At 43.4% G+C, this 27875-nt stretch overlaps 1 protein-coding gene across 2 annotated transcripts; it reads right to left on the reverse strand.

Annotated features, from left to right (window-relative positions):
* Positions 1-210: 210 nt before the first annotated feature.
* Positions 211-25481, reverse strand: Wdr89 (WD repeat domain 89). 2 transcript variants are annotated; one of them, XM_051147661.1, is made up of 3 exons: positions 25322-25479; positions 21435-21532; positions 211-1942 (listed from the first exon to the last, which is right to left on the reverse strand). In XM_051147661.1, exon 3 carries the CDS (start codon positions 1910-1912, stop codon positions 752-754), a length of 1161 nt encoding a protein of 386 aa, XP_051003618.1. In that variant the 5' UTR covers positions 1913-1942; positions 21435-21532; positions 25322-25479; the 3' UTR covers positions 211-751. The 2 variants fall into 2 exon arrangements, with proteins under 2 accessions (XP_051003618.1, XP_051003610.1); XM_051147653.1 differs by lacking the exon at positions 21435-21532 and having other exon boundaries at positions 213-1942; positions 25322-25481.
* Between the last annotated feature and the right edge of the window lie 2394 nt (positions 25482-27875).

The following is a 27875-nucleotide window of genomic DNA, read 5'->3' on the forward strand; positions in this document are numbered from 1 at the left end:
ACACACACACACACACAGAGTAAACAAAGTTTCAAGTTTAAAATGATGGGTGAAATAAGGAAGAAAATTTAATCATATGCTGCTGAAAGTATATTTTGAAACAAGACAGCCCTGCCGTTACATATTCATTTCTCTATCATACTTTAAGTCTCAGAAATGAACCTAGTAAGATTTTTCATCAGCAAACCAGGATACCAGCTAACCACGTGTAAATATAGCGTATTAAAGCACAGATGAGAGTATTTACTAAATATATTTTTCTCATTTTAAGAAAATATTCTTCATTCCTAAAACATTAAATATCTGTTTGGACTCACTAGAATGCTTAGATTTCAGTGCTCTGAGCTGAGGCAGAAGGTTTAGAGTGAGCGAAACCCCTTCAAATCACTCAGCCTGATATAAACAATTAAGTAATTTCAAATGTAAGGAGCTGAGTTTAAAAACCGTTGTCTGCCAGCTATCTACTTCAGAATCCTTTTCAGAGCTAGTTCTTCAAATTTGACATTTACTAACTCAACAGATGGGTTTCAGAACTCGGCTTGTAATTTCCCTGTCAAGTCACTGATTTCTATACTCAACTGGAGGCTTTAAAAATATTATAGAATATTTCTGGGCCTGAATTAAACCATTCGTAATATTTGTCTGAGGCTGTTTGTTAGCTTCCTGCTTTTACAGATAAGCTTTAAAAACATTTGCTACATGTAGCAAAATGATTTGAAACCGGAAAAGCTTTCAAATTCTCAGCATGACGTCACTGCTGTTGCCTTCTCTTATAGGAATCGTTGCTGTGGATTCGAACTCGCTGCTGCACGGAGGATGCACTTTTCAAGCTGTCTTTCTTTGTGAAGGTCTTTTCCACAGCTCCAGGTTTCCAAAGCAGCAGCTGTGCGTCTTCTCCCCCAGTCAGCAAAGAGTCCTCCGACACGTCCCAACAGAAGGAGCGGACCGTGGCTGCATGTCCCTGCTGAAGGCTGGTCACGTGGGTCAGTCCTGACGCGGCGCAGCTCATTATGTGAATCTTTCCTGTGTTGGTTCCTCCGATAACAAACAACCTGTCCATCTTTTCGTGATACAGGCCACCAATCAGATAGTCCAAACGACCTTCCTTCACATCGGTCACTTCTCTCACATCCTGGATGTTCAAACATGTAATTGGTTCATCAGTATCCAGATGACCGAGATCCCACCAACAAAACCCTTCATCGTGTGTCATGCAGTAAATCTGTTTATAATCTCTTCCACACCAACCAATACAGCTCACGGATGAAATGGAGTTACAGGTCGCAACCAACGCATCCTCTTCGTTATCAACACTGATATCGAACACATTTACCAGGCCATCAGTTGAACCCGAGACAACCATGTTGGGATTGCTGGGATGGAAACGTACTTGCGTGATATCGTCACTGTGCGTCTCGGAATAGGCACCAAGTGGGTCTCGAGTAGACAAATCCTGGGATGCGATCCTTGCATCCCAAAAGACCAACAGTGCATCATCATCGACTTTTTCTGTACCAGCACAAATGACATGATCTTTGCAGTTGACATCAAAACTGATGAAAATGTTGCCAGGGTAACCCCTGAACAACTGCACTGGCTTCCCCCCAGCCACCCGGGCATCCCAGCATCTTACAGCACCGTCCGTACTTGCAGAATAGACACTGTCACAGCAGTTCGCAAATCTAACTCCGTTAAGAAGCCCAGGAGAGCCACTAAATTCTCGCAGCACATTTAGTGTCTCTTTATCATATATTCTTATTGATCCGTTTGAACACAAGACAGCAACCAAGCTTCCCTTCTCTGCCTGGACAGTCTTGGAGGTGGCTATGTCAAGCAGGTAAGTGGGCTCTTTCTGCTCCGAGGAACGTCTAGCAATGTGTAGATTAGCAAACTGTTCCTCAATCTTCTCCATGTCAGTAGAAACATCCACAGGTATAAAAATCTGTAATAAAGGTATGAAAATTAAGATTAAACTCAGCGTTTCTCTACAAGGGCACGGGGGCGGGGGCAGGCAAAGGCCTTTGGGGTAGATTCGCTGAGCTTCCACTGTGTAGTGTCTAGGGCCGCAGAGTTACGCACAAAATCACACTTTCTTTTACTTCTATCTTTTTCTTCAGATAGGGTAATGCCTGCGCACGCTTCCCTGGGTTTTCTCACTCTTTCTCTGAAGCTCCTAACACGACAGCCACTTCTGCCATGCCAGTGTTTCCTGAGTGCCATGGCTCCCTGCCTCCTTAATCTCCTTCTCCTGGGAAGCTGTGGCAGATTTGTTAGTTTGCCTGTCCTGTTTTCTCTGAAACGCTAATAAAACTGTGCTGCACCACTTTGGAATGAAGCAACTGTGGAAGAACTCTCTAATATCAGTTTTCTTCCAGGACTGAACTAAAACTAAGTTCCTTTCATCAGATCCCTCTTTTTGTTAGTTTGTTTTTCAAGACAGGGTTTCATGGTGTCACCTGGCTGTTCTAGAAGTCACTCTGTAGAGCAGGCTGGCCCTGAACTCCTTGCCTCAGTCTCCCCAGTGCTGGGATTAAAAGTGTACGCTGCCACATCTGGCTCAAATCACCCTTAATATAGAAGTTACCATATTAACATAAGATATTATGCTAATGAGAGAAAGCATCTGCACATATCACTTAGTAGTTCTGGGTTTAAACACAATTACTGACTCCACTCACGTCAGCCAGGATTTGGCATCATCCTCTCCCTCGCCCCACCTGCATCCTGCCATTTTAAATGTAAACAGAGATGGCTAGGCAAAAGGCAATCCCTCCAAAATAGTCACGGCATGATCCTGGGTCCTGACACATGACAAAGGGGGGACATGGGGATAAATTAGGTTACATGACAAAGTGGACCTGAGGCTGCAGACAGAATGAAGGCGGCTTGCTGATCAACCTAACTTAACTGACCTTAAAATAGCAAGATGATCCTAGATTACCAGAGTAAACCCAGCATAATCAGTGCCTTTAAAAGTAGAAGGCGGGAGGGGGGAAGCACTTAGAAGTGGGGGGATAATAATATTGCTCCCTTTTAAAGAAAGGGACATGTCGGGACTGGTAAGATGGCTCAGCAGTTGGGAGTTGCTGCTTGCCCTGGCTAGTTTGCTGTCAATTTGCCACAAGTTATCTAGGAACAAAAACTTTAATTGAGTCTTCTGATTGGCCTAGAAGCAAGCCGGCAGGGCATTTTCTTTACTAATGACTTAAATGGAAGCCTCCCACCCACCCCCTGTGGTGCAATCCCTGAGAAAAAGGTCCGGGGTGATAGAAGGGGAGCAAGCCAGTAAGCAGCACTCCTCCATGGCCTCTGCATCAGCTCCTGCCTCCAGGGTCCTGCTCTGCCTTCTCTGATTGGTGGATTATAGGCTATAAAATGTTGGTTTGGGGTTTGGGTCTTGGTGTTTCTATCACAGCAATAGAAGTCCTAACTAAGACACTGCGTTTCCAGAGAACCAGTGGTTATCGGTACTCCCTCACGGCAGCTCATGGCCACCTATAACTCCAGCTCCAAGGGATCCCACACCTTCTGGCCTTGGCAGACATATAAATGATATATGCACACATACAGTCATATACATTTTTTAAAGGGAGAGCACATATACCCCCTTTTAAAATGTGGATGAGCTCCAGAAACTGGAAAAGGCGAGGAAGCACTTTTGCCCAGAACTTTCCAGTGGATATACACACTGAACATATCCTAATTTTAGTCCATGGATACCCATTGCAGACTTCTGCCATTTGAAATTAGAAAACAATGTGCTTGTTCTGTTTTGAGCTTGACGGTTTACAGTCACGTGTTGAAGCACCGTGAGAAACTAATAAAACAGATTTTGGTAGTGGAGAGTCCTGGAGAAGCGCCTTCAGACAGCAGGAGCTGCTAAGTGTTAGAACTGGGATTTGAACCTGGACCATCTGGCTTCGGACAGCAAGCTCTCACACACTGCCCTGCTGCCTTTCTACCATAGGTTGCATGTAGAACAAGTTCAAGGTCAGAAGATGTGCATACTTTTTGCTTTTATTTTCTTCAAGACAGGGTTCTCATGTAGCCCAGGATGACTTCAACCTCAGGATGTAGCAGAGGCTGACCTCGAACTTTCACTCTCCTAAGGCCTCTACCTTCCAAGTATCATAGGCTCAGTCCATCTGGCTCTATCTGAATTTTTCCTATGGTACTTTTCACCAATGAATATTGTAGCGTGTCTTATAAACTGACATTTCCTTTTTCATTTTGGAGGCAGAGTCTCACGACACAGCCCTGGCTGGCCTGAAACTTCTGGGGACTGATCGTCTTGCCTCTCAGTGCCAAGTTCTAGAACCACAGGTGTATATCACTGCAGAACATTTTCAGTCTTAGATGAACCTTTTTCTGTTGCTTTAGTGAATGCCATACTTGCCCCCACCCCAGAACCTTTTCACTTTAGACTATTTCCCCCCATTTTTTGCACGAACACCCCTTCCTATTCAGGTCATAGTTCATATAAGTCACCCCCACAGAGAGCCCCCATCAGCCACCCTAAAGAAGCCCCTCTGGCTCTCTGACACAATGCCCATACCAGTCCATTTTAGTTTCTATTTATTTTTCTTGAGAAGTTCTCCCCGCCCCCTCCCTTTGGCTTTTCAAGACAAGGTTTCTCTGTGTAGCCTTGACTGTCCTGGACCAGCCTTGTAGACCAGGCTGGCCTCGAACTCACAGTGATCTGCCTGCCTCTGCCTCCTGAGTGCTGGGATTAAAGGTGTGTGTGCGCGCCACCACGGCTGACGAGACAGTTCTTTATTTCATTAGAAAAAAAATGTATTTTATACTAATTATATATAGACCTTGTAATTCTTGCTAAGAATTTAACAAAGATTCATATAACTTTTTTTTTTTTTTTTTTTTTTGGTTTTTCGAGACAGAGTTTCTCTGTGTAGCCTTGGCCATCCTGGACTCACCTTGTAGACCAGGCTGGCCTCGAACTCACAGCGATCCATCTGCCTCTGCCTCCCGAGTGCTGGGATTAAAGGCGTGCGCCACCACGCCCGGCCTCATATAACATTTATATCCAAGAAGAAAGGAAGCAACAGCACCCTCTAGGTGCTGGCATCTGGAAAGAATCCTCGATTGAGTTACCTTTTCTCAATACTGTTTATAAAATTATTTGATTTAACTGATAATGTTATAACTTACTATTGACACAATCTAATTTTAGACAGAATAGGGGAAACAGTAAACAAAGGCTTCTGGGCTTGATTGATATTCATTAGAACAACATAGACATTTCTGACCATTCTTAGTCTCATGACAAAATCAAACAATTATAGCTCAAAATCATTGATATTTAGCTTCTGTAACATTAAGTTTATCAATATTTAAAATGATATTCTATTTTATTTTATGTTTATTGCTACCAAAATATTTTTCCTTTTATTAAAAAATAGATTATTTTCTCATACAATATATCCTGATTACAGATTCTCCTTCCTCTACCCCTCCTAGCTCCTCCCCACCTCCTCTCCCATTCAGATCCATTCCTTTCCTGTCTCTCATTAGAACAGGTCGGGCTCCTAAGAAATAATAACAAAGCACAACAAAATAAAATATAATAAGAAAAAACCCATCATCACATTACAGTTGGACAAGGTCAAGCAACAGAAGAAAAGAGCTACGAAAAAGTCACACGCATCAGACTTGCTCACACACCCAGGAGTTCCCATGACAATGCAAACCTGAAAGCTGTAACAAATCCTTAAGCTTTAACACATAAATATGCAAGGAAGTTATATGTGAAAGACAGTAATACTCAATCAAACATACTAGGGAATCACTCCAGGATGTATGTATTTCCTTTAACGTATAGGCCCCATGTAAGTTTTCTTCCTAGGATTCATTTCCAAGTCCCCAGGAGATCTCTAGCGTCTCGGCACTTCACCATCTTACAAGAAGAACTGCATTTACATTTATCCTTTCAAGTGCCACCTATAGAAGGAGAACCCATCTCTCTATATACATTTACATTTCCAAATGTCTGCAGGAATTTCTTCTTAGATATGCCCTGGTACACCTCTAAGCAAGTATGATCATTTATTGCCCTTCTAGGAACTGTTTTCTCTTTCTTTTTTGTTTTTTTGAAATGAGGTCTCATGTGGTGCTCTCAAACTCAATCTGTAGCCATGGCTAGCCTTGAACACCTGATCCTCCTGAGTGCACCTCCCAAGTATGGGTTACTGTGTCTAGCTTCCGAAGAGAACAGTTTTAAAATTCTATTCTCTCCATTTTGGTCAGTGACATACAGATTATCTAAGGTAGAAGCTGTTGGAAGGGTTACCATTCATTCAATACCCAAATCACACTTTTGGCTGACAGGCTCTTAAAAGTATGAGATTAAGTTAACACATCTACACATATTTTAAGTAGTATTATTATTATTGTTATTATTATTATTATTATTAGATTTATTAGTTGGGCGTGATGGCACATGCCTTTAATCCTAGCACTCAGGAGGCAGAGGCAGGTGGGTCACTGAGTTCGAGACCAGCCTGGTCTACAAAGCAAGTCCAGGACAGCCAAGATAACATAGAGAAACTCTGCCTTAAAAGAATAAATAAATAAATAAACAAACAAACAAATAAATAAATATATTTCTTAAAAGTGAAAAAAAGGACTGGAGAGATGGCTCAGCAGTTAAGAGCACTGTCTGCTCTTCCAGAGGTTCTGAGTTCAATTTCCAGCAACCACATGGTGACTCACAACCATCTATAACGAGAACTGAAGCCTTCTTCCAGTGTGCAGGTGTACATGCAAGCAGAAGAATGTATATGTAATAAATAAATATTTTAAAATTAAAAAAAAAAAAAAAAGAAGCCGGGCGTGGTGGCGCACGCCTTTAATCCCAGCACTCAGGAGGCAGAGGCAGGCGGATCGCTGTGAGTTCAAGGCCAGTCTGGTCTACAAAGTGAGTCCAGGATGGCCAAGGCTACATAGAGAAACCCTGTCTCGAAAAACCAAAAAAAAAAAAAAAAAAAAAAAAAAAAAGAAAGAAAAGGAAAAAAAGACAAAAATAAGCAAAAAGAGCAATAGAGGAAAGAAAAGGGCCATGTGAAGAGAAGGGACTTCAGAATACGCAGGTGGAACACTGTCATCTGTTCTTTCCCAACACTGAGAGGACAAAGGAGGTCCAGAGAGAGGGGAAAGCATGAGAGTGAACACTGTGACAGTTTGATTGGCTAGAAACATTTCTTCTGGGCCAGTGAGATGGCTCAGCGTTAAGGGTTCCTGCTGCCCAAACTGGAGACCTGTGTCCAATCTTCAGGCTCTAACATGGAAGTAAGAGGTCAGCTCTCCAAGCTGTCCTGATGTACACACACCTGTGCTGTGTGTGCAGACACAGCTTAAATGAACAAATCCAATTTGAAAAACATAATTTGTTGCCGGGCTGTAATCCCAGCCCTCAGGGAGGCAGAGGCAGGGAGATCTCTGTGAGTTCGAGGCCAGCCTGGTCTACAAAGTGAGTCTAGGACAGCCAAGGCTATACAGAAAAACCCTGTCTGGAAAAACAACAACAGCAACAAAACACATAAATCCCCACCAAAAGCAAAACCAGAAGCAAGCAAGCAAAAAAACCCACACAATTTGTCAGCCTGGTCTACAGAGTAAGTTCCAGAACAGCCAAGCTGCACAGGGCTTCTCTGTCTTGAAAAGCCAAAAGAAACACACACACACACACACACTTTTTCTTCACTCAAAGGAAGCTGCTTGTCCATGAGCCACAGGCTGCAGCAGACCACCAAAACCAACTTAAATTCAGGCCTAACTGTATTGGGAATGCAGACAGGCACCAAGCAGCTCATCTTGACCCATAATTCACTTAGTTCTGATCAAGAAACAGTAGAAGGGCTACAGAGACAGGTCAGTGGTTAAGTGCACTAGGTGCTTTTCCATAGGACCTGGGTTCGAATCCCCCATGGAGACTCATAACTATAGTGGTACGCATACTTACATACATACATACATAAAAACAGTACTCACACACATAAAAATAAAATAATTTTAAAAACTAGAGATTAAAAACAACTGTAGAAACCTAGCAACACCTGTCACAGAATGCTTGTGTTAGAATAGAATGAAGCACGCTTGATCTACAGGAGGGAACTCAGCGTAGTATGTTAAGCTTGGTGAAAAGCCTATGTCTGTGGAAGCCCTAAGAGGGGCCTACTGCTGCTCTTTGCTAAATGGCATGTTGCCAAATTGCCTCCTAAATAAATTATATTGAGTTGCTGGCCAACCAGAGCTGTATTAGGAAACTCAAGCCCTATCAGCTACAAACCCTTCTGCATGAGATGAGGCCACAGACCTCCAGGACACGGTGGCATGTGTCACCCTGGGACCGGGGATGTGGGTCAGGAGGAATGCGAGACTGAAGACATGCTAGGCTAGACAGCACATGTGAGTACGAGAACTTATCGTGATGAAGCTCACTGCCTGCCAGGTGGATCTGCTATCAGACTGAAAAATACAAAAAGCACGGTGCCAGCACTCTGGAGGCAGAGGCTGGGCAGGCAGGCAGGCAGGCCGATCTCTGATCCAGCCAGGTTTACAATGCAAGTTCAGAATAGCTAGGGCTTGAAGGGGGAAAAAAAAAGAAGAATACTCACATTAGGCTTTCTTTTTAAATTTTTATTTTTATTTTATGTGTTTGAGTGTTTTGCTTGCATGTATTTGTGTATCACATGTGCAGTGCCCCCAGAAGCCACAAGGGGGCACTGAGTTCCTTGAAATTGGAGTCAGAAATGGTTATAAGCCACCACGTGGGTGCTGGGAACCGAATCCAGGCTCTCTGGAAAAGCAGCCAGTACTTTAACTGTCGTGCAATCTTTCCAGGCCCCCCTCAGACTTTTTAATAAACCATGAGTTAAGCCTACATCCTGACAGAGGAGAAAGGAAGAAAGTGTGATGGGGGGGTGGGGAGGGGAGAGACATGTTCCAAGGCAAATGGTTCCTATAGTTTTTTCTTGTGTGTGGGTTTTTTGTTTTGTTTTGTTTTGTTTTTTGAGACAGGGGCTCATGTATGTAAGGTTGGTCATAAACTCAATACGGCCGACTTAAATTTCTGCTCTTCCTGCTTCTATGGCCCCAGCCCTGAGATGATGTATGGGCCAGCACCAGCACACACAGCTTTATGTGGTCAGGATCAAACAGAGTTTCTTAGAAGCCCAGCAAGCACTCCACCAACTGAGCTACACTCCTGGTCATTTTTTTCTTTGAAAAACATTTTTTAAAAATCATAATCAGAGCTGGGCGTGGTGGCGCACACCTTTAATCCCAGCACTTGGGAGGCAGAGGCAGGCGAATCACTGTGAGTTCGAGGCCAGCCTGCTCTACAAAGCGAGTCCAGGACAGCCAAGGCTACACAGAGAAACCCTGTTTCGAAAAACAAAACAAAACAAAAAGAAATGGAGGCATCACAAAGACATCTGCTCAACTATGTTCACAGCAGCTTTATTCATAATAGCCAGAATCTGAAAAAAATCCAGATGTCTCTCAACATAAGAATGGATAGAAAAACTGTGGTACACTTACACAACGAAATACTACTCAGCTATAAAACCAAGGAAATTTTGAAATTTGTAGGCAAATGGATGGAACTAGAAAAGATCATCCTGGCTGAGGTAACCCAGACCTACAAAGACACTCATGGTATATACTCACTTATAAGTGGATATTATGCTACAACCCAGAGACCCAAAGAAGCTGAGTAATAAGGAAGGCTCAAGGGAGAAAGCTTAGTTCTCATCCACAAGGGCAAACAGAATAGACACCACAAGCAGCTGTAGAGAAGAGAGAGCACTGGAGCCTGCTGTAGAGGTCCTCGGAAAGACTCCACCCTTCATGGGATTGAAGCAGATACTGAGACTCACAGACAAACTTTGGGGTGGAGCGCAGTCTCCTTGTGGGCCCCATAATATGGGGAGCAGGGGTTACCTCTGAGATGGACTCTGGCGCCCACTCATGGATCACGTCCCCTGGCAGAGTGGCCTTGCCAGGCCACAGAGGAAGAGGATGCAGACAGTCCAGATGAGACTTGATAGGCTGAGGTCAGGTGGAGTGTGGAGGGTAACTCGAGGCTGGATGGGCGTGGATGGGGAGCAGCCCAGGTGAGAAGCATCTGTAAGTGATTATGAAGTATGCATGGGAAGTAGCCGGATAGGAATATCAAAGCAAATGGCGTGGGATGTGGGGCTGAGAGGTAACAAGGGAGCTTAAGAAGTAGTATCTGCCCAGCCGCAGCGGAAGCAAGGCTTATCTAAATACAACAAGTGTCTGTGCTTTTATTGATATGGTAGCGGGTTAATAATAACCACCATAGTTAAAGGTGTCAATTATAAACATTATTAACAGTTTACATTAAAGGTTTTAATAAAGTGGGCATGGTGGCGCATACATGTAATCCTGGCACTCGAGGCAGAGGCAGGTGGATCGCTGTGAGTTTGAGGCCGGCCTGGTCTACAACATGAGTCCAGGACAACCGAGGCTACACAGAAATACCCTGTTTCAAAACATTATTAGTAATTTATATATTTAAAACAGAGACCTCCGAGCCAGTCTGTACAAGCATTCTTGCCTGACTACAAGTGGTCCATACATGGAGCACTTCCTCCAACATGAAGCAAAGCCAAATGATGGAAGCAACCGCCTAAGTCCTCCACACTTCCTATTTACGCCAACTGCCTCTGAATTTCTATTAATACAGACAGAAGCAACTTAGATTAATACTGACCATGCCAATGAGCTTCGGAGGCTGTGAAGCAGATTCTGGCTTTATAGCCTAGATTAGCCTGTAACTTGCTATGTATTGTAGGACGGCCTCACACCCAAGATCTGCGGCCACAGCCTCCTCAATACTGACGTTGAGAGATGATCCAAGTCTTAGCTATGTCACTGATCTAAGACAGTGTTTTTATTTTATTTTATTGGTTTTCTGAGACAGGGTTTCTCAGTGTAGCCTCGATTGTTCTGAAACTTACTCTGGACCAGGCTAGCTTCTTGAACTCATAGAGATCTCCTGCCTCTACCTCCCGAGTGCTGGGATTAAAGGTGTGTGACACCACGCCCTGCTAGCAGCATAGTTTTTAAAACTCAAATTTAATTGATATTGAATGGAGTAACTCTGATCTTTTATTCTCTTAATTGCTACTCCTCCTTTTAATTGTTTAAAATAAGGGGGGGGGAGGGAAAGATAGGAAAGAATTTTAGAATGTTCCTTATAAATATGCTCAGTAATAACGTTCTCTAGTGCTAAAGAAAAACAAAAACAAAAAACAAAAACAAGCTGTGGAAATGAAGTATTTTTAAAGCTGTACATAGAATTCCATCTGTTAAGTTTCTGAATATCCCAACAATGTATAAATATTTTTGAATATCTGATATTATCAACATGGTTCAAAATTCAGGACTCCAAATCTATTGTTTTAGAAAATTTATGTCTTCAAGCCTCTTCCCTTTCTCCAGGAGGCAGTAAATATTACTAGTTTCTTATGAGCACTTTCAGAAACTGTCAACTTGGAGTTTAATGTAAATATTGCAAAGAAGTATTTTTAGCTCAATAAAAACCTGCCAGTGTATTACAATAAAAAGGCAATAGGTTTACAAAACAACTCTCAGTTTTAAATCCTGCTCTGCCTCAAAAAGCAAACAGCACAGAAGATCTTCTTTTCCTAAACATTTGCAGGCATTACTGAGGCAAAGCCAAAACACAATCTCAAGAATTCTCCCCAATTCTCAGGCCTGAAGTCAGCTGCGGGACATGGAACAGGGCCGTTTACCAAGATCTCAGCAGACACACTGAGGTCCCGGTTGGCCTCAGCCCCAGTGGGGACAATGGAGAGATGCATGTCACAACCAGGTCAGATGATCAAGGGCAGAGAAGATCTCTGCACCCGCTCTTTGCCTACCTGCTGCTTAGTCCGAGGACTGCAAGGCAGAATGGCAGAGCGCGGAGATCAAAGGAGGCCGCATCTTCTCAACAGAGGAGGCCCAGAGAAATCACAGCCCCACGCTGGACTATTCCCAGTTCAATGCTGTACATATCTGTCAAATGTGCTAAAAACAGACAAGAGCCCACCCTCCAAACTATGATCATTCCAACGTTTAGTAATATCCATCACTTAAAATAATTAGATCTGGGGCTGAAGAAATGCTGGGCAAGGGAGCACAGGCTTGTCACCCCCATTGGGGAACCAAAATTGCAGCTCAAGGGCTACCAGCCAGTCCAGCCCAACTGGTGAGCTCAGGGTCAGTGAGGGACCCTGTCTCAAAGCAGGTGGTTGGTGCTTCTGAGGATGACACCTAAGGCTATCTTCTCAAGCCTTCATACATGTAAGACACACACATACACACACACACTCATAAACATGCCTGCACATACATATACACAGACACCCATTTTTAAAAAGTGAAATTCAAGGGCTGGAGAGATGGCTCAGAGGATAAGCATACTGAGGTGCTTCCAGAGCTCCTGAGTTCAAGTCCCAGCAACCACATGGCGGCTCACAACCATCTATAATGTGATCTGGCCTGATGTCCATGCAGACCGAGCACTGTATACATAATAATACATAAATAAATCTTTTTTTTTAAAAAAGTGAAATTCAAACTTTCAAAAGCTCCAACTTTGGGTTAAGGATGTGGCTCAGTTAATACACTGCTCGCCTACTGTGAATGAAGACCTTAAATCCCTAGCACCATATAACCCAGATGTGGTGGCTCACAACTGATTCCCCAGCACCCAGAAGCTGGAGGAAGGAGGATCCAAAACGTAAGGTTATCCTTAGAGTTCTAGGTCAGTCTAGGCAACAAGCAGGACTATCTGAAAACAAAACAAGAATAAAATTTTAAACCTTAAAAATATAAAAATTAAAACCTTTGTATACTAAAGCCAGGTGTGGTGTAGAACTCCTTTAATCCCAACACTCAGGAGGCAGAGGCAGGTGGATTTCTTGAATTCCAGGTCAGCCTGGTCTACAACGCTAGTCCAGAACAGCCAGGGCTACACAGAGAAACCCTGTCTCAACAAACAAGCAAACACCCTTGTATACTAAACAGATGAACTGCTGGTTGGTCACATGCCTGTAAATCCCAGCACTCTAGAAGCTAAAGCAAGGCGATCACAGCTACATCAGCTCAGGCCACACAGTAAAACTCTGGCCTTAAAAACAAATGGAAGCAAATCCTAAATACCTAATTAGTCCATTTCCTGTTCTCATATTCTCTTTCTCATCCCCTCCCTTCCTCCCTCGCCCCCTCTCTAACTTACTGAATTCAATTTAAACTAAGTACATTTTTAAAAAGTGTATAGCATACCACCCCACCTTTATGAAAAGAATTGTTTGTGTTAGGCTGGTCTGGGCCTTGCTATGTTGCAAGGATGCCCTTGCACTTCTGATCCTCCTGCCTTTAAGACTAACAGCTGAGAAGAAGCACAGGTGTGGGTCACTACAAGTCGGGCACGCACTGCTACCAAAGCTACAGCAGCAGCCCACAATGAAGCTACTTCTGTTCATGCCCGAGCATCCCGTCTGTCAGCATGTGCAAGAACATCCGTACCTCAACATACCCAGGACCAGGGCTGCAATGCTTGTTTGCTTATTGACTGATTGGTTGACTGACTGCATGTGTGTGTTCTGTGCAAGAAAGAAGCCTGAGGTTGATGTCAGCAGTCTTCCTCCTCAGTCACTCTCACCTTACTCATTGAAGCAAGGTCTCTCAATTGAACCCAGAGTTACTGATACAGCTAGGAACCACACCATGCCTGGCTGGCTTTTCTGTGGGTTCTGGGATCAGGACCCATACACTTTTGTAGCAAGTGCTGTATCCACCAAGCCATCAGCCTTGAATTTTTTTTTTTTTTTTTTTTTAAACAGGGTCTCATGTAGCCCAGGTTTGCCTCAAACACACTATGTGGTCAAGGATAATGTTGAATTTTGATCCTCCTGTTATCTCTGTATTACAAGGCTTTATGGGTACACTGCTATGTCTGGCTTAAATATAACAATCCCAAGTATGATTATGTCTATTCTACCAAGGAGAAAAGCATAGCCAAGATATGGCAGAACTGCTGGTGTTCCTGAGCTGTGCTCTTAACTCCTGCACAACACTGTTGCATTGTAAAGTCAGGTGTGCTGTGTTGCCTCCAAATAAGCACACCCCTGATTAATACGATAAAAGGAAACACTAGCAGAGCATTTGGTGACAGTCAGTAGCTTCTCATGTCTAATGTAACCTGCTTGCACCAATCCGTGGCGAAAATCTCATGCTAGCTCTACAGCAGACATCGAAGAGGCTTAATACATAGCGCACATAACCCTGAAAACACAGGTCCCGTGTAGGAATCTAGATGAGAGCATTTCAGAGTTACGAGGAAGGCTGAACAGAAACTAACACTCTCACATATTAGCAGTATGTCTTGTAGGGAGACTAGTTCAGCATAAAAAGCATATAATAGCTTAACTTTAAAACCCCTCCCAGAAAATATGCCACCGATGTAGAGAAATCTGTGTGAATGCTTTAAATGAACAAGGAGCTGGCTTTAAAATAATTACCAAGGGACCATTTGGTTTAAACTGGGAAGAAATGCTGAATATTTAGTGGAAAGTATGTTAAATTGACATCTGCTACAATTCCAATATAGTTTTAAATTTCACATTCATTAATGACTGAGACTTATGTGTTCAAGATACTAGGGGTGGAAAAATGGTTGAGTGGTTAAGAGCACAAAGGGACTAAGTTCAATTCTCAGCACTCATGCTGAGTGACTCCCAACTGCCTGTAACTCCAAGGAATAGATCCATGAGCATTAGTACTTATGTACACGGGTGTGCATGCCTCTTACACATTTAAAAAATAGGAATAAGCCGAGTGTAGTGGTGCATGCCTGTAATCCCAGCACCCAGGAGGCTGAGGCAGGCGGATCTCTGTGAGAGCAAGGCCAGCCTGGTCTATAAAGCAAATCCAGGACAACCAAGCTACATGGAGAAACCCTGTCTCAAATAGATAGGTAGATAGAAAGAACATTAAAAAATATTTTTTAAAACAAAAACAGGCCGGGGGTGGTAGTACACACTATTAATCCCAGCACTTGGGAGGCAGAGGCAGGCAGATCGTTGTTTGAGTCCAGCCTGAACTACAAAGCAAGCCCAGGACAGCCAAGGCTAACACAGAGACCGTCTCAAAAACCAAAAAACCAACCAACCACAACAACAAAAATGCTTAAGATACTGGTTACAGCAACATATGCCATCTCCTGCATTAAATACACTAGAGGAAAAACACCTTTTGTGGGGCTAGGAGGAGACAGGATCTTTTTATGTAGGCATAGTTGTCTGGGAACTTTCTATGTAGTCCAGCCTGTCCTCACACTCAGAAACCATCCTGCCTCTGCCTCCCGGGTGCTAAGATTAACCGAATGTGCTACCACATGCTGTGAAAAGCAGTTTTTAAGGTGTAAGACTTTTTCCTATCCATGGGAAAGGAGAAGGAACTAAGAAAATGACACTTTGTCATATACTGCAAGATCATCTTTTGGCTTACACTTGCAACATTTAAACCATCTTTAAAAGAACAAACACCAGCGGGCGTGGTGGCGCATGCCTTTAATCCCAGCGCTCAGAAGGCAGAGCCCCAAGTTCGAGGTCAGCATCTACATAATGAGCTCCAGGGCAGCCAGGGCTTACACAGAGAAACCACTGGTTGCTCTTGCAGAAGACCTGGGTTTGGCTCCCAGTACCCAGTGGCTCAAACTCATCCATAACTCTAGTTTTAGGGGATCCACTGCTTTCTCCCCTCACCAGACGCTAGCCATTCACACTGTAAACATAAATGCAAGCAGGTAAAACACTCACATACATAACGTAAAATAATCCTAAACGTCTTTTAATATCCCAGTAACTTCCCAAAATGTCCAGGTTCTCAAGTAATTCTTCCATGCAAAAGCCACCCTTTACAGTAAGTCTACAGGTGCCCAGCTAATGCCTTTCCTTTCCAGAACAACCAGCTGGTTAACCAAATAAAAAGAAACCAAGCTACCCCATCACCAGCTGCCTTAGTTTGGAACAGTTAGAAGCAGTACATGTTTACTATGTCTTCTAATTCGGAAAAGATGCTTTTAAAAATTAAGCAAATGCCATCTTTCATAAATGCAAAGGGCTGGAGGGCAGGAAGAAAAAAAGAAAGGAAAGCTAAGAGCTATTCCCTCTCACAAAAGGATGCTACCTATCTATCCTGTTTATGCTGTTTAAAAAGCTGGCAACATAATACATAACAAATACCATACAGTTAGAAATTAATAAGACTAACAACATTGTATCTCATCAACTCCTAAACAAATGTAGTGGCATATACCTACAGTTCTAGCTACTCGGGAGGCTGAGGCAACACATTTCTTGAGTTGATGTGTTCAGAGACAGCCTCGGCAACCGAAAAAAAGAGAGAGCATGTTGGACACACACAGTAAAGCAATCAGTAGAAACACAGACAACTAATACTACCCAGTGCTGCCTCTTTACAGCCACGGATGGAGGGGCAGCTGCCAGAATCTAGTGGCAGCTTCTGACTGCAGAACCGTGAACATCTTTTCATGAGCCTCTCGCATTCAGAGGCAGATCATGCTTTTGCCCCCTTCCAGAGAGTTGAGACAGCATGATGCTCGATCTATACCCAGCTTCCATTAAAGGCCCATTAAGTGGGGGTGGGGGGGGGCGAACCCTCAGTGCTGATTATTATAAAATGTAATTAGAATAAGGAAGAAAGAGAAGCAGGAAACCATCTAAATTAAGTCTTTTGTTGGAAAGCTTTCCTAGGAAGTGGGATTTGATAGCAAAATGAAAGGAGGCAGGAAGTGCTACACTATGCACAGTCTCTTCTGGGCAAGCTGGGTCTGGCGGCATGAGCCTGCCATTGCAGACTCAGATGCCTGGAGGCTGGAACAAGATCACAAGTTCAAGACTTGCCTGCGCTACAGCGTGTGTTCAAGGCCGTCTCTGGACATCTTATACCCTGTACCCTACCCCACCCCACAAAAAAGACAAACAGACCTCGGATAAAGCTCAGTGGTAGGGCATTTTCTGGACTCCAGACTCAAATCACCAGTGAGGAGAAACAGGGTGGGGGAGATGGAAAGGGAGAGAATGGAGCTGAGGCTGAGAACCTAGGCATGGTGCAGGCGAAAGCACCTCAAACTGCAGGCCAGTCTGCTTACACCGCAAATTTGTGGCCAGGCTCAACTGTATGTATAATGAGATCTAGTCTTTAAAAAAAAAAATAAATAAATAAACCAAACAAACCGGGGGGCTGGAGAGATGGCTCAGAGACTGCTCTTCCAAAGGTCCCCAGTTTAATTCTCAGCAGCCATATGAAGGCTCACAACCATCTATGAGATCTGGTGCCCTTTTCTGGTGTGCAATCCAAAACACTGTATACTAAATAAATAAATAAATCTTTAAAAAAGAAGAAAATTTAAAATGATGTGGGAAAGGGAGGAAGTTGAGGCAGACTAAACAAACAAACAAAACCCCACAGCTTAAGGTTAAAGAGGTAGCCTGACCCAGGGAAGCTTTGTAGAGCAGAGTTGGAGCTATAGAACTGGGGTGGGGTAGGGGTGATGGCACCCACAAGGACAGCAAAGAGACACACAGGACACAAGCTTTGTAAACCAACATTTCAGGAAGTTGGTGATAAAGGGAGAGTTCTAGGGGTCCAGTGGCTCGTAGTACATCAGGTTTCTATACAGCACCCTAGCTATTAAACAGTGCACTCAAAATTCTTTGTTCTGTGTAGTCTTGGCTGTCCTGGACTCGCTTTGTAGACCAGGCTGGCCTCGAACTCACAGCGATTCACCTGCCTCTGCTGGGATTAAATGTGTGTGCCACCACGCCCAGATCAAAACTCAAAAGATTTAAAAAATGTTTTATGTGTAAGATAGGTGTGATGGCACCTTTAATCCCAGTGCTGGGGAGACAGAGGCACGCAGATCTCTGCATGTTCAAGACCAGTATGGTCTACAGGATAGCCAGAGCTACATAGTGAGACCCTATCTCCAAAAAAAAAAAGAAGTTTTAGCTTTTAATCCCAGTACTTGGGAGGCAGTATGTGTATATGTATATATTTATAAATATATATTTATATTTAATATAAGGTGTGTGTGTGTGTGTGTATATAAAACCTTAATTCCATTCCCCAAAAGAAATCATGGAGAAAGATTTCCTGGTCCGTGAGTAAAGAGCAAGGGCTGTATTGTAGGAGGACTAGCACACAGAGAAGTCTGCCTAGCTAAGGCAGGCAAGGCCTGCTGGATCTCAGAATAGGGCATGGCCAATGAGAACAACTCTCCAACATTTCAGGCCTGACATTATGTACAAGATAGAAATAGCCACAGCTCAAAGAATCTCAAGTCTGTAGTAGACTAAGGTAACTATAGCAACAACAAAGCCCAAGCCTGATTAGACTTCCTAGTCTGACAGAATATTTAGAAGTATCATTCCTCAGGGCAAATACTCTATTTATTACACACTATGTCCAGAATTCACTTTTAAAGAGAAATGGAGTCTTATGCGATGGATCAGAATTTAGGAGCAGAGACAGGAGGATCAGGAGTTCTAAGCCACCTGTTTTAGTTATTTTTATTGCTAATAAAACATCGAGACCAATACAACTCATATATGTTTATTGGGGGCTTCCAGGTTCAGAGGATGAGTCCATTATCATCACGGTGGGGAGCAGGAAGGAAGGCATGGTGCTGGAGCAGTAGCTGAGAGCTTGATTCAAGTACTAGGCAGAAAGTGAGCTAACTGGAAATGGCATGGACTTTTGAAACCACAAAAGTCTCACTCCTAGTGACACACCTTCTCCGAGGCCGTACCTCCTAACATTTCCAAAACAGTTCCGCTAACTGTGGACCAAGCAATGAAATATATGAGCCCACGGAGGCAATTTTCTTTCTTTCTCTCTTTCTCTCTCTCTCTTTCTTTCTTTCTAGTTTTTTGAGACAGGGTTTCTCTGTGTAGCCTCAGCTGTCCTGGATCTCACTCTGTAGACCAGGCTGGCCTTGAACTCAGAGATCCACCTGCCTGCCTGCCTCCTGAGTGAGAGGATTAATGATGTGCACCACCACACCTGGCTTGGAGGCCATTTTCCTTCAAACCACAATAGCAGCCTTGGTTATATAACAAGTCAGAGGCCAGCCAGGAGTGTGTGTGTGTTGTTGTTGTTGTTGTTATTGTTTGGGGGAAAAAAAGACAAAGGGGGGGGAGAGAGAGAGAAAGAGAGAGAGAGAGAGAGAGAGAGAGAGAGAGAGAGAGAGAGAGAGAGAGAGAGAATGTGTGTGTGTATTGGAGACCTGGTTCCAAGGGCAGACCACATGCCCTGGTTTTGGTTGATACTACAGGATAAAACAGAGCATTGTGAAGGATGTCTGTTATCCTAGCGCTTGGGAGATAAAGACTGGTGAATTGGAAGTTCAGCCAACCCAGCCAGCTAAACAGGTAAGCTGATCTTCAGCACTCCCTCCATTACTCCAAGTTGAATCCCCCTGTCTCACCGTCAGCTATATAGGAACACATGCTAGGACTCTCCTCACTCAGTACTCCCATTCCCAGGTGGCTGAGGATTAACCAGATCCTACTGGAACACCCTGCTTTCTGCCCTCCTGTGAACCCCATGAGCACCATACACTCCCCTAGCCCATCCACATTCCCAAGTGTAAGTTCCTGTACTTACTGTCTTAGTTGGGGTTTTATTGCTGTGAAGAGAAACCATGACCATAGCAACTCTTGTAAGGAAAGCATTTAATTGGGGCTGGTTTACAGGTTGAGAGGTTTAGTCCACTCTTGTCGTGGTGGGAAGCATGGCAGTATGCAGGCAGACACAGTGCTGGAGAAGATGCTGAGAACTCTACATCAGTAGGCAGCAGAAAAAGAGAGTGACACTGGGCCTGGCTTGAACTTTTGAAACCTCAAGCCCACCTCCTGTGACATACTTCCTCCAACAAGGCCACACCTCCACTCCCCTTTGAGTCTGGGGGCACATTTTAATTCAAACCACCACACCTAGAACACATTTTACATGGAACCTCCAGTGGCCACACATCAAGATACCAGGAGAATACCCTACCAGGCAACAAGCAGCCACCACACTCTCCTAAGAACGAATGAAAGCAATAGAAACCAAAGAACAAAACATCCACCCAACAAAGGTAAGACCAGATATCAGGATCTAGAATTTTTATCTTCCCAAACTCTGATGCGTAGATGCCAGTATAAAAACACAATCCCTAGCAAGTCAGGACAATGTGTCTTCAATAGAGCCCAGCAACCACAGCAGGCCCTGACTATTACAGCACAGCTAAATCAGCAGCCGCAGACCTTAAAATAGCCTTTATGAATGTGACAGATGAATATAAATAAAGAAATCTATGAAAACACAAACAGTGGAGGGAAATGAATAAAACAGTTCAAGACCTGAAAGAGGAAGTAGAGTCAATAAAGAAAACCCAGACTAAGGGATATTTGGAAATGAAAAAATTAGAAACTCAAAGAGGAATCAGAGGCAAGTCTTACTAACAGCAATAAAAGAGATGGAGAGAAAATGTTGGGGATGGTCTTGTGCACCTTGTATGCAGATGCTGATTTCTGTGCCCAGAGATCTGGCTGCAGTCAGGACGCAGGCACTGTCATTACCATGAAGAGTCTCCTGTCTCAATGCTGTGTAAAAATAATTCTCCATCATCTCTGATAGATTAGTAAGGAGCTGATCAGCCTATAGCTAGGCAAGAGAGGAGAGGGTAGGTGTCCCGTCAGGCGGGACAAGTCAACCAGGGCCCCTGGAGGACGGTGTGGGGATTGAGGGGACAGAGACACGAAGAATGGAGCCAGGACAAGTCCTGATCAAGGCTTGATTTTACTTTACTCAAGCACGGCTTAGATAGCAAAGATACTACAAGCTCCTGTACAGACTCACTTCCCCTAGCCCCCCAGGCAGGCTGAAAAGAGTACACTCCTCTGAATAGTTCCCTGTCAGAACTTCCTTGTTTCTTTCATCTTAGACAATCCAAAGATCAACAATGCAAGGGTCATAGCATGCAGCCTAAGCACAGCTCCCCACATTTTACCCTTCTTTTTTTCTTTATTCTTGGTTTTTTGAGACAGGGTTTCTCTGTGTAGCCTTGGCTGTTCTGGACTCGCTTTGTAGACCAGGAGGGCTTCGAACTCACAGCGTCCACCTACCTTTGTCTCCCAAGTGCTGGGATTAAAGGTGTGAGCCACCACACTCAACCCCTTCTTTAATGTTTATGAAGCACCTGTCTTAGGTTGGTTAACTAAAAAGCCTTCTTACCCATCATCAAGGTCCCAGATACAATTTTCATGGGCCTCTGTCTTAGGCTGATAGGGATTTAGAGTCACTCTTACCCGTCTTTGGCTGCCTTCATGTCACACAGGGTTAGGGGAGTGCTTCAGCTCTGTACCATGCATTGTGCTTGTATCAGCTGTGAATGCTGAGGTATGAACTGTGTCAGGCAAGGAAGGCAGGCACAGGCTATAAGTTCCAAGCCCTGCCATCACCACCAAGAATAATCCATATTGCAGAATACTGCTAATTCCACAAAGATGATGTTGAATGCAAATCCAATTATACTCATAAGGAGTAACACAATTTCAGGGAAATCCAGCATGACACTGTAACCTACTCAGTTGTTTCAAACCACTAACCTCTTTTTAAAGTACACGAGACATTTTTAGTTAAGTCATTAACTAATTAGCAGTCTATACAGTTTGAGTTAAAGCAATAGCAGAAACAATAGTAGATACAAGAATAATAACGAGAGATTTTACCACTTAACAGCACATAAGGAGCATGAGCACAAGCCATCACAGGTCCCTTTTCAGTTCTCTACAGTCCTGCAGATAAAGCTGACTCTAACAATTAGGGTGGAAAAGGACTTCTACTGGAATAATCACTAGTGTTTACAGCACTCCTTTATGAGGCTTCCGGAAGGGAAATATTCCAGGAGTCTCTGCAAAGCACCGTTTCCAAGGTAGAGGCAGGTTAGTACATTCTCGAGTTCTGCAAGGAGGATGCCTCATAGGTATTGGAACACTTGAATTCTCCTTTCCCCTTCGTATACAGGGAAATCAAACAGTCGAGTGTTGTTGACATATCCCAAGACCTCTACGTTATCCCAGGAAACAGGTTCAAGAAAAGGAGGATCAGGAATATATGTCCAAAAAACCTTCACCTCCAACTTTGTGATCATCAGCTGACTCATCCATGCCAGCATCCATTTGACACACAAGCCTCTTGGGTAGCCAGCATGCAGCATCATGTTCCTGTGAGAAAATACAGACAGAGCCTCGACCACATATTAATAGAGGGTCAGGTCCATTCCACTGTCCAGTTAAAGGATCCTTCCATGTCACTCTAGTGAAGGATGACTGAGTATTAGTATGCCAGGACTAATGAGCTGCAGAACACCCTTTGGCATCAAGCAATAAAAATTTCAGACTAAAAGCTGGGAGGCAGAGGCAAGTGGATTGCTGTGAGTTCAAGGCCAGCCTGGTCTACAAAGCGAGTCCAGGACAGCTAAGGCTACACAGAGAAACCTTGTCTCAAAAAAAAAAAAAAAAAAAAAAACCCAGCTGGGCGTGGTGGTGCACGCCTTTAATCCCAGCACTCGGGAGGCAGAGGCAGGCGGATCGCTGTGAGTTCGAGGCCAGCCTGGTCTACAAGGTGAGTCCAGGATGGCCAAGGCTACACAGAGAAACCCTGTCTCGAAAAACAAAAAACAAAACAAAACAACCCCCCCCCAAAAAAAAATCAGAATAAAGAGAACATGACTCAAAGCATTTTTGGGTGATTGGGGATATAGCTTCTCCTTTACTTTTTGTAAACAGGTTTTTAATGGTAGAGGGAGCTTGCTCCACCATTCCTTATCCTTGAGGACTATAAAGAATACCTGTAATATGCTTTATAGAGAAAGAATCACAAATTTTTTGAAAAGCTTTACTAACATACAGTGAACCATTATCTGTCTTAATAGCTTTAGGCACACCAATGTGAGAAAAGGCAGACAAACAATGAGCAATAACATTTTCTGTAGCTTCTCCAGACTGGCGAGAAGCAAGTATGTACCCAGAATAGCTATCTAAGGAAACATGAACATATTTTGCCTTTCCAAATCCAGGTACATGTGTAACATCCATTTACCAAAGTTGATTAGGCACCAGCCCTTTGGGATTAACTCCCAAATGTGGTACAGGTAAAAATTGAGGACAAGTGGAACATGTCTCCACTATAGCTTGAGTTTGTTCTTTAATAATCCCAGACTAAAGTATTTCTCCAGTATAACCAGAGTCAACAACTCCTGGTGCTACATGTGCCCTTTCATAATACTATTTCTTCTTCGCACAATTAGTCCCATCATCCCTGGAGGTAAAGGTCCATAAACTCCACTGGGTAAGGCTTGCATACCCATTTCAGGCGTTAAAACTGTGAAGGCGGAGGGACTGATGTCCAATCCTGCACTTCCCAGGGTTGCTCTGACAAGTTGTAAAATGGATTTGTGGGACTCTGAGGAACAAATCTCATGGCCCCATAAACTTGCTTCGGGTTCTCAGGAGCCCCGGGCTGGCCGCAATTCCCATCACCATGCCACTTAGGCAAAGGCTGCCCTTGAGCATCAGTTGGAGATTTCCACTCATTAACCCAATGCTTACCCTGCTTGCAGCAAGGACAAACTCCCGGGGTATTTTTATTACCCCCTTTATGGTTGTCTCTAAACTTCTGTGGACAATTTTTTACTTGATGACCTTGCCGACCACACCCAAAGCATCCTTGCCTTCCTTTCACTTGCTGAGCCAGCAAAGATTGTACTGTCATTCCTTGTAAAGCTGCAGCTATAGCCAATCCTTGATAATAGGATCGGCCAATATGAGCACACAATTTAATATATCCTGTCAAATCAGTTTTATTTCTGTAGGGCCTAATCATAGCAGGACAAGGAGCACTGGCATTTTTAAAGGCTAATTGTTTCACAAAAGGAATTTCACTTTGAAGATCGCCAAAAATTCTCTCTGATGCTTCAAGCAACCTATCCACAAACTCCTTATATGGCTCATCAGGGCCCTGCTTAATACTAGATAAGATAGTGCTCGGATCTCCTTTACCAGGGAGTTCGCTCCATGCTCTTCGAGCAGCCAGAGCGACTTGTACATACACTCCAGGAGGATAATTAATTTGATTACTGTTATCCTCAAATGGCCCTTCTCCTGCTAACATGTTAAAATTCCACTGAGGTTTCCCTGCTTGAGCATTACGTTCTGCAGTCATTTTTACAGCATCCATAAAATGTGCGTTCCATAACAAATAATCTCCTCCTTTAAACATGCTTTACATAAGATTTTCCATTGAGCAGGAGTGAGATCAGTATCCATGAGTGCATCAACCATTGCTGTGGTAAATGGAGCAATGGGCCCATACTGATCACAAACAGTCTTTAATTCTTTGATTTGTTTTCATTCTATTGGGGCATGCTGTCTGACTCGGTTGCCCTGAGGACCCAATATGTCTACAACTGGAAAAGCAAGCTTACCATCTATCTCTTGTTCTGCATTTCTAGCTTTTTGTATGGCAGTCTCTAATGGATACATACTCTGAGGACTGTTTCGTACTAAACCGGGAGCCTTCCCTTTCTGTCCCCAAGGATTTCCCCCATCATCATCATCATCATCACAAATTTTTATTCTTTCTAATTTTTTCTCTGTTTCTGTCTCTTAACTATGCTAACCTTTTCTTCCAGGGTTTGAACCTTTTTTCGACGTTCTTCATTGGGGTCCTATTGTGCCATGGAAAACACCAGATGGGCTGTAGGCAGAGGCCACCAGTCAGGCTCATGACAGAAAGCAGCCTTTTTAAAAAAATTTTCCTCATTACTAGTCCAGGATTCCCTCACTTCTCTCAAGACCTCTTCAGCTTGGGATATTAATTCTCTTCTTCTGTCACTTTCATGTCGGGGGTTGAGAACACGCCTGATCAAAGCCCAAAGTGAAAAGGCCATGGCAGGTGTCTCTTCGGGTCCATTTGTGATATAGTGACCCTGCAATCTTTCCCCAACTTTATCCCACATCTCTAAATTAACTGCTCCTTCCTCAAGAAACCACGGACATACTTCATTGACAAAATCTAAAAACTTAACCAATTGTTCGGTTTTTACCCTTATTCCTCCTGTTTTAAGCATAGACTCTAATGTTTGTCTGAGTAAGTCTTTACTACTGCTCTGTCCCGTGTGTTCACTGCTCACCTTACTGTTTCTCTGTGAAGCAGGCAACTTCAGCGAAACACTTCCACTTTACTTCAAGAGTGCTCTCAAAGCAATGTCTGTCACGTAATCCGTCGTTTCCAGGGATGTCCCATCCCGTGGGGCAAGTCAACCAGGGTCCCTGAAAGAGGAAGTGGAGATTGAGGGGACAGAGACATGAAGAATGGAGCCAGGACAAGAAGTCCTGATCAAGGCTCTACTTTATTTTAAGCAAGCACGTCTTAGATAGCAAAGATACTACAAGCTCTTGTACAGGCTCACTTCCCCTAGCCCCTAGGCAGGCTGAAAAGAGTACACTCCTCTGAATAGTTCCCTGTCAGAATGCAGAGGTCACAGCATGCAGCCTAAGCACAGCTCCCCACAGGTAGGACTTCTGAGGGTCTCAGATGGGGCAAAAGAAGAGAGGAAGAGAGGGGAGGTGGCCATGAGGAGACTGGCATGAGGACAGACAGATGGAGCAGAAATAGCCAAGGTGAGACTAAGATGGGAAGTAGTGTGGGGCATGTGGCTAGGAAGTAGCCAGGCTAGTATTATCGGGTTAGAACAGATCAATATCTGCCCAGCTGTAGCGATTAAAGCTTAATAACAAGTGTAATCGGTCTCTGTGTCACTAATTGGGAGCTGGAACAGGCAAAAGACAAAGCCCTTACTTATACTCTATTTCTATAAGAGAAACTCAGACACTGAAGACAGGATAGAAGAAATGAGTATCTTGGTCAAGGAAAATGTTAAATCTAAAAAATCCCGGCAGAAACACCCAACATATCTGGGATACTATGAAAAGACTAAATATAAGAATCATAGGATTAGAAGAAAAGAAGAAATGCAGGTCAAAGGCACAGGAAATACTTTCAACAAAATCATAGAAGAAAATTTACCTAACCTAACAAAAGAGATGTCCATCAAGTTACATGAAGCATACAGGACACCAAATAGACTGGACCAAAGAAGAAAGTCCCCTTAATACACAATAATCAAAGCACTGAATGTACAAAACAACAACAAAGCCTATTAAAAGATGCAAGGGGAAAAGACCAAGTATCATATAAAGGCAGACCTTGTAGAGCAATTTCTAACTTCTCAATGGAGACTTTAAGAGTCAAAGAGTGGGGCTGGAAAGATGTCTCAGAGATTAAGAGCACTAGCTGTACTTCTAAAGGTCCTGAGTTCAATTCTCAGCAACCACATAGTAGCTCACAAAAATCTATAATGACATCTGATGCCCTCTTCTGGCCTGTTGGCTCACATGCAGGCCAAATATTGTATAAGTAATAAATAAATAAATGTTAAAAAAAATAAAAAATAAAAATGAGTCAGAAAGGCAGGCTGGAGAGATGGCTCAGTGGTTAAGAGCATTGTCTGCTCTTCTAAAGAACCCAGGTTCGACCGGGCGTGGTGGCGCACGCCTTTAATCCCAGCACTTGGGAGGCAGAAGCGGGCAGATCGCTGTGAGTTCGAGGCCAGCCTGGTCTACAAAGTGAGTCCAGGACAGCCAAGGCTACACAGAGAGACCTTGTCTCGAAACACCAAAAAAAAAAAAAAAAAAAAAAAAAAAAAAGAACCCGGGTTTGATTCCCAGCACCCACATAGCAGCTCATAACTGTCTGTACCTCTAGTTACAAGGGAGGATCTGAGACCATCACACCAATGCACATAAAATATAACTAAAAGAAAAAGAGTCAGAAATGTTCTACAAACTCTAAGAGATGCCAGCCTAGACTACTATACTCAACAAAACTGTCAATCACAATAGATGGAGAAAATAAGGCATTCCATAATAAAACCAAATTTAAGTAATATCTACCTACAAATTGAGCCTTACAGAAGGTGCTAGAGGACTCCATCCTAAACAGGTTAACCACGTCCAAGAAAACACAAGGAATAAATAATCCCAGATCAGCAAGTCATAAGAGGAGAAACGTACACACCCCACAGCAACAAAATAACAGTAATCATCATTATCTCACCATTGATATTTCTCAACATCAATGGTCTCAATTCCCCAATAAAAAAGACACAAACTAACAGAATGGTTATGAAAACAGAAACCATCCTTCTGCTGCATCCAAGAAACACACCTTAACATCAAGGAGAGACATCATCTCAGAGTAAAAAGGATGACCAATATGTTACAAGCAAATGGACCTAAGCAAGCTTAGTCATTTTAATATCTGACGAAATAGACTTCATATCAAAACTAATCAGAAGAGATAGGGAAGGACACTATATACTCAAAGAAAAAAATTCCACCAAGAGGACACGGCATTTCCTTTTGTCTTTTTTTGATTTTGTTTTTTCTAAGAGAGAGTTTGTTTGTATAATAACCCTGGATGTCCTGGAACTCTATAGACCAGACTAGCCTTGAACTTACAACGATCTGCCTGCCTCAGCCTCCTGAACGCTGGGATTAAAGGAGTGTGCTACCACATGGACGACATTGCATTTCTTAATATCTATGCACCAAACACAAGGACACTCAAGTCTGTAAAAAGAAACACTCCTACATATTAAATCTCACACTGGCCCTCACACAGTA

This window comes from Acomys russatus, chromosome 1 (genome assembly GCF_903995435.1).
Source record: "Acomys russatus chromosome 1, mAcoRus1.1, whole genome shotgun sequence".
Classification (NCBI taxonomy): Eukaryota; Metazoa; Chordata; class Mammalia; order Rodentia; family Muridae; genus Acomys; species Acomys russatus.

Coding starts and splice junctions, on each gene's coding strand:
- Wdr89 (XM_051147661.1), bottom strand. CDS start 1,912: ATGGAGAAGATTGAGGAACAGTTTGCTAATCTACACATTGCTAGACGT.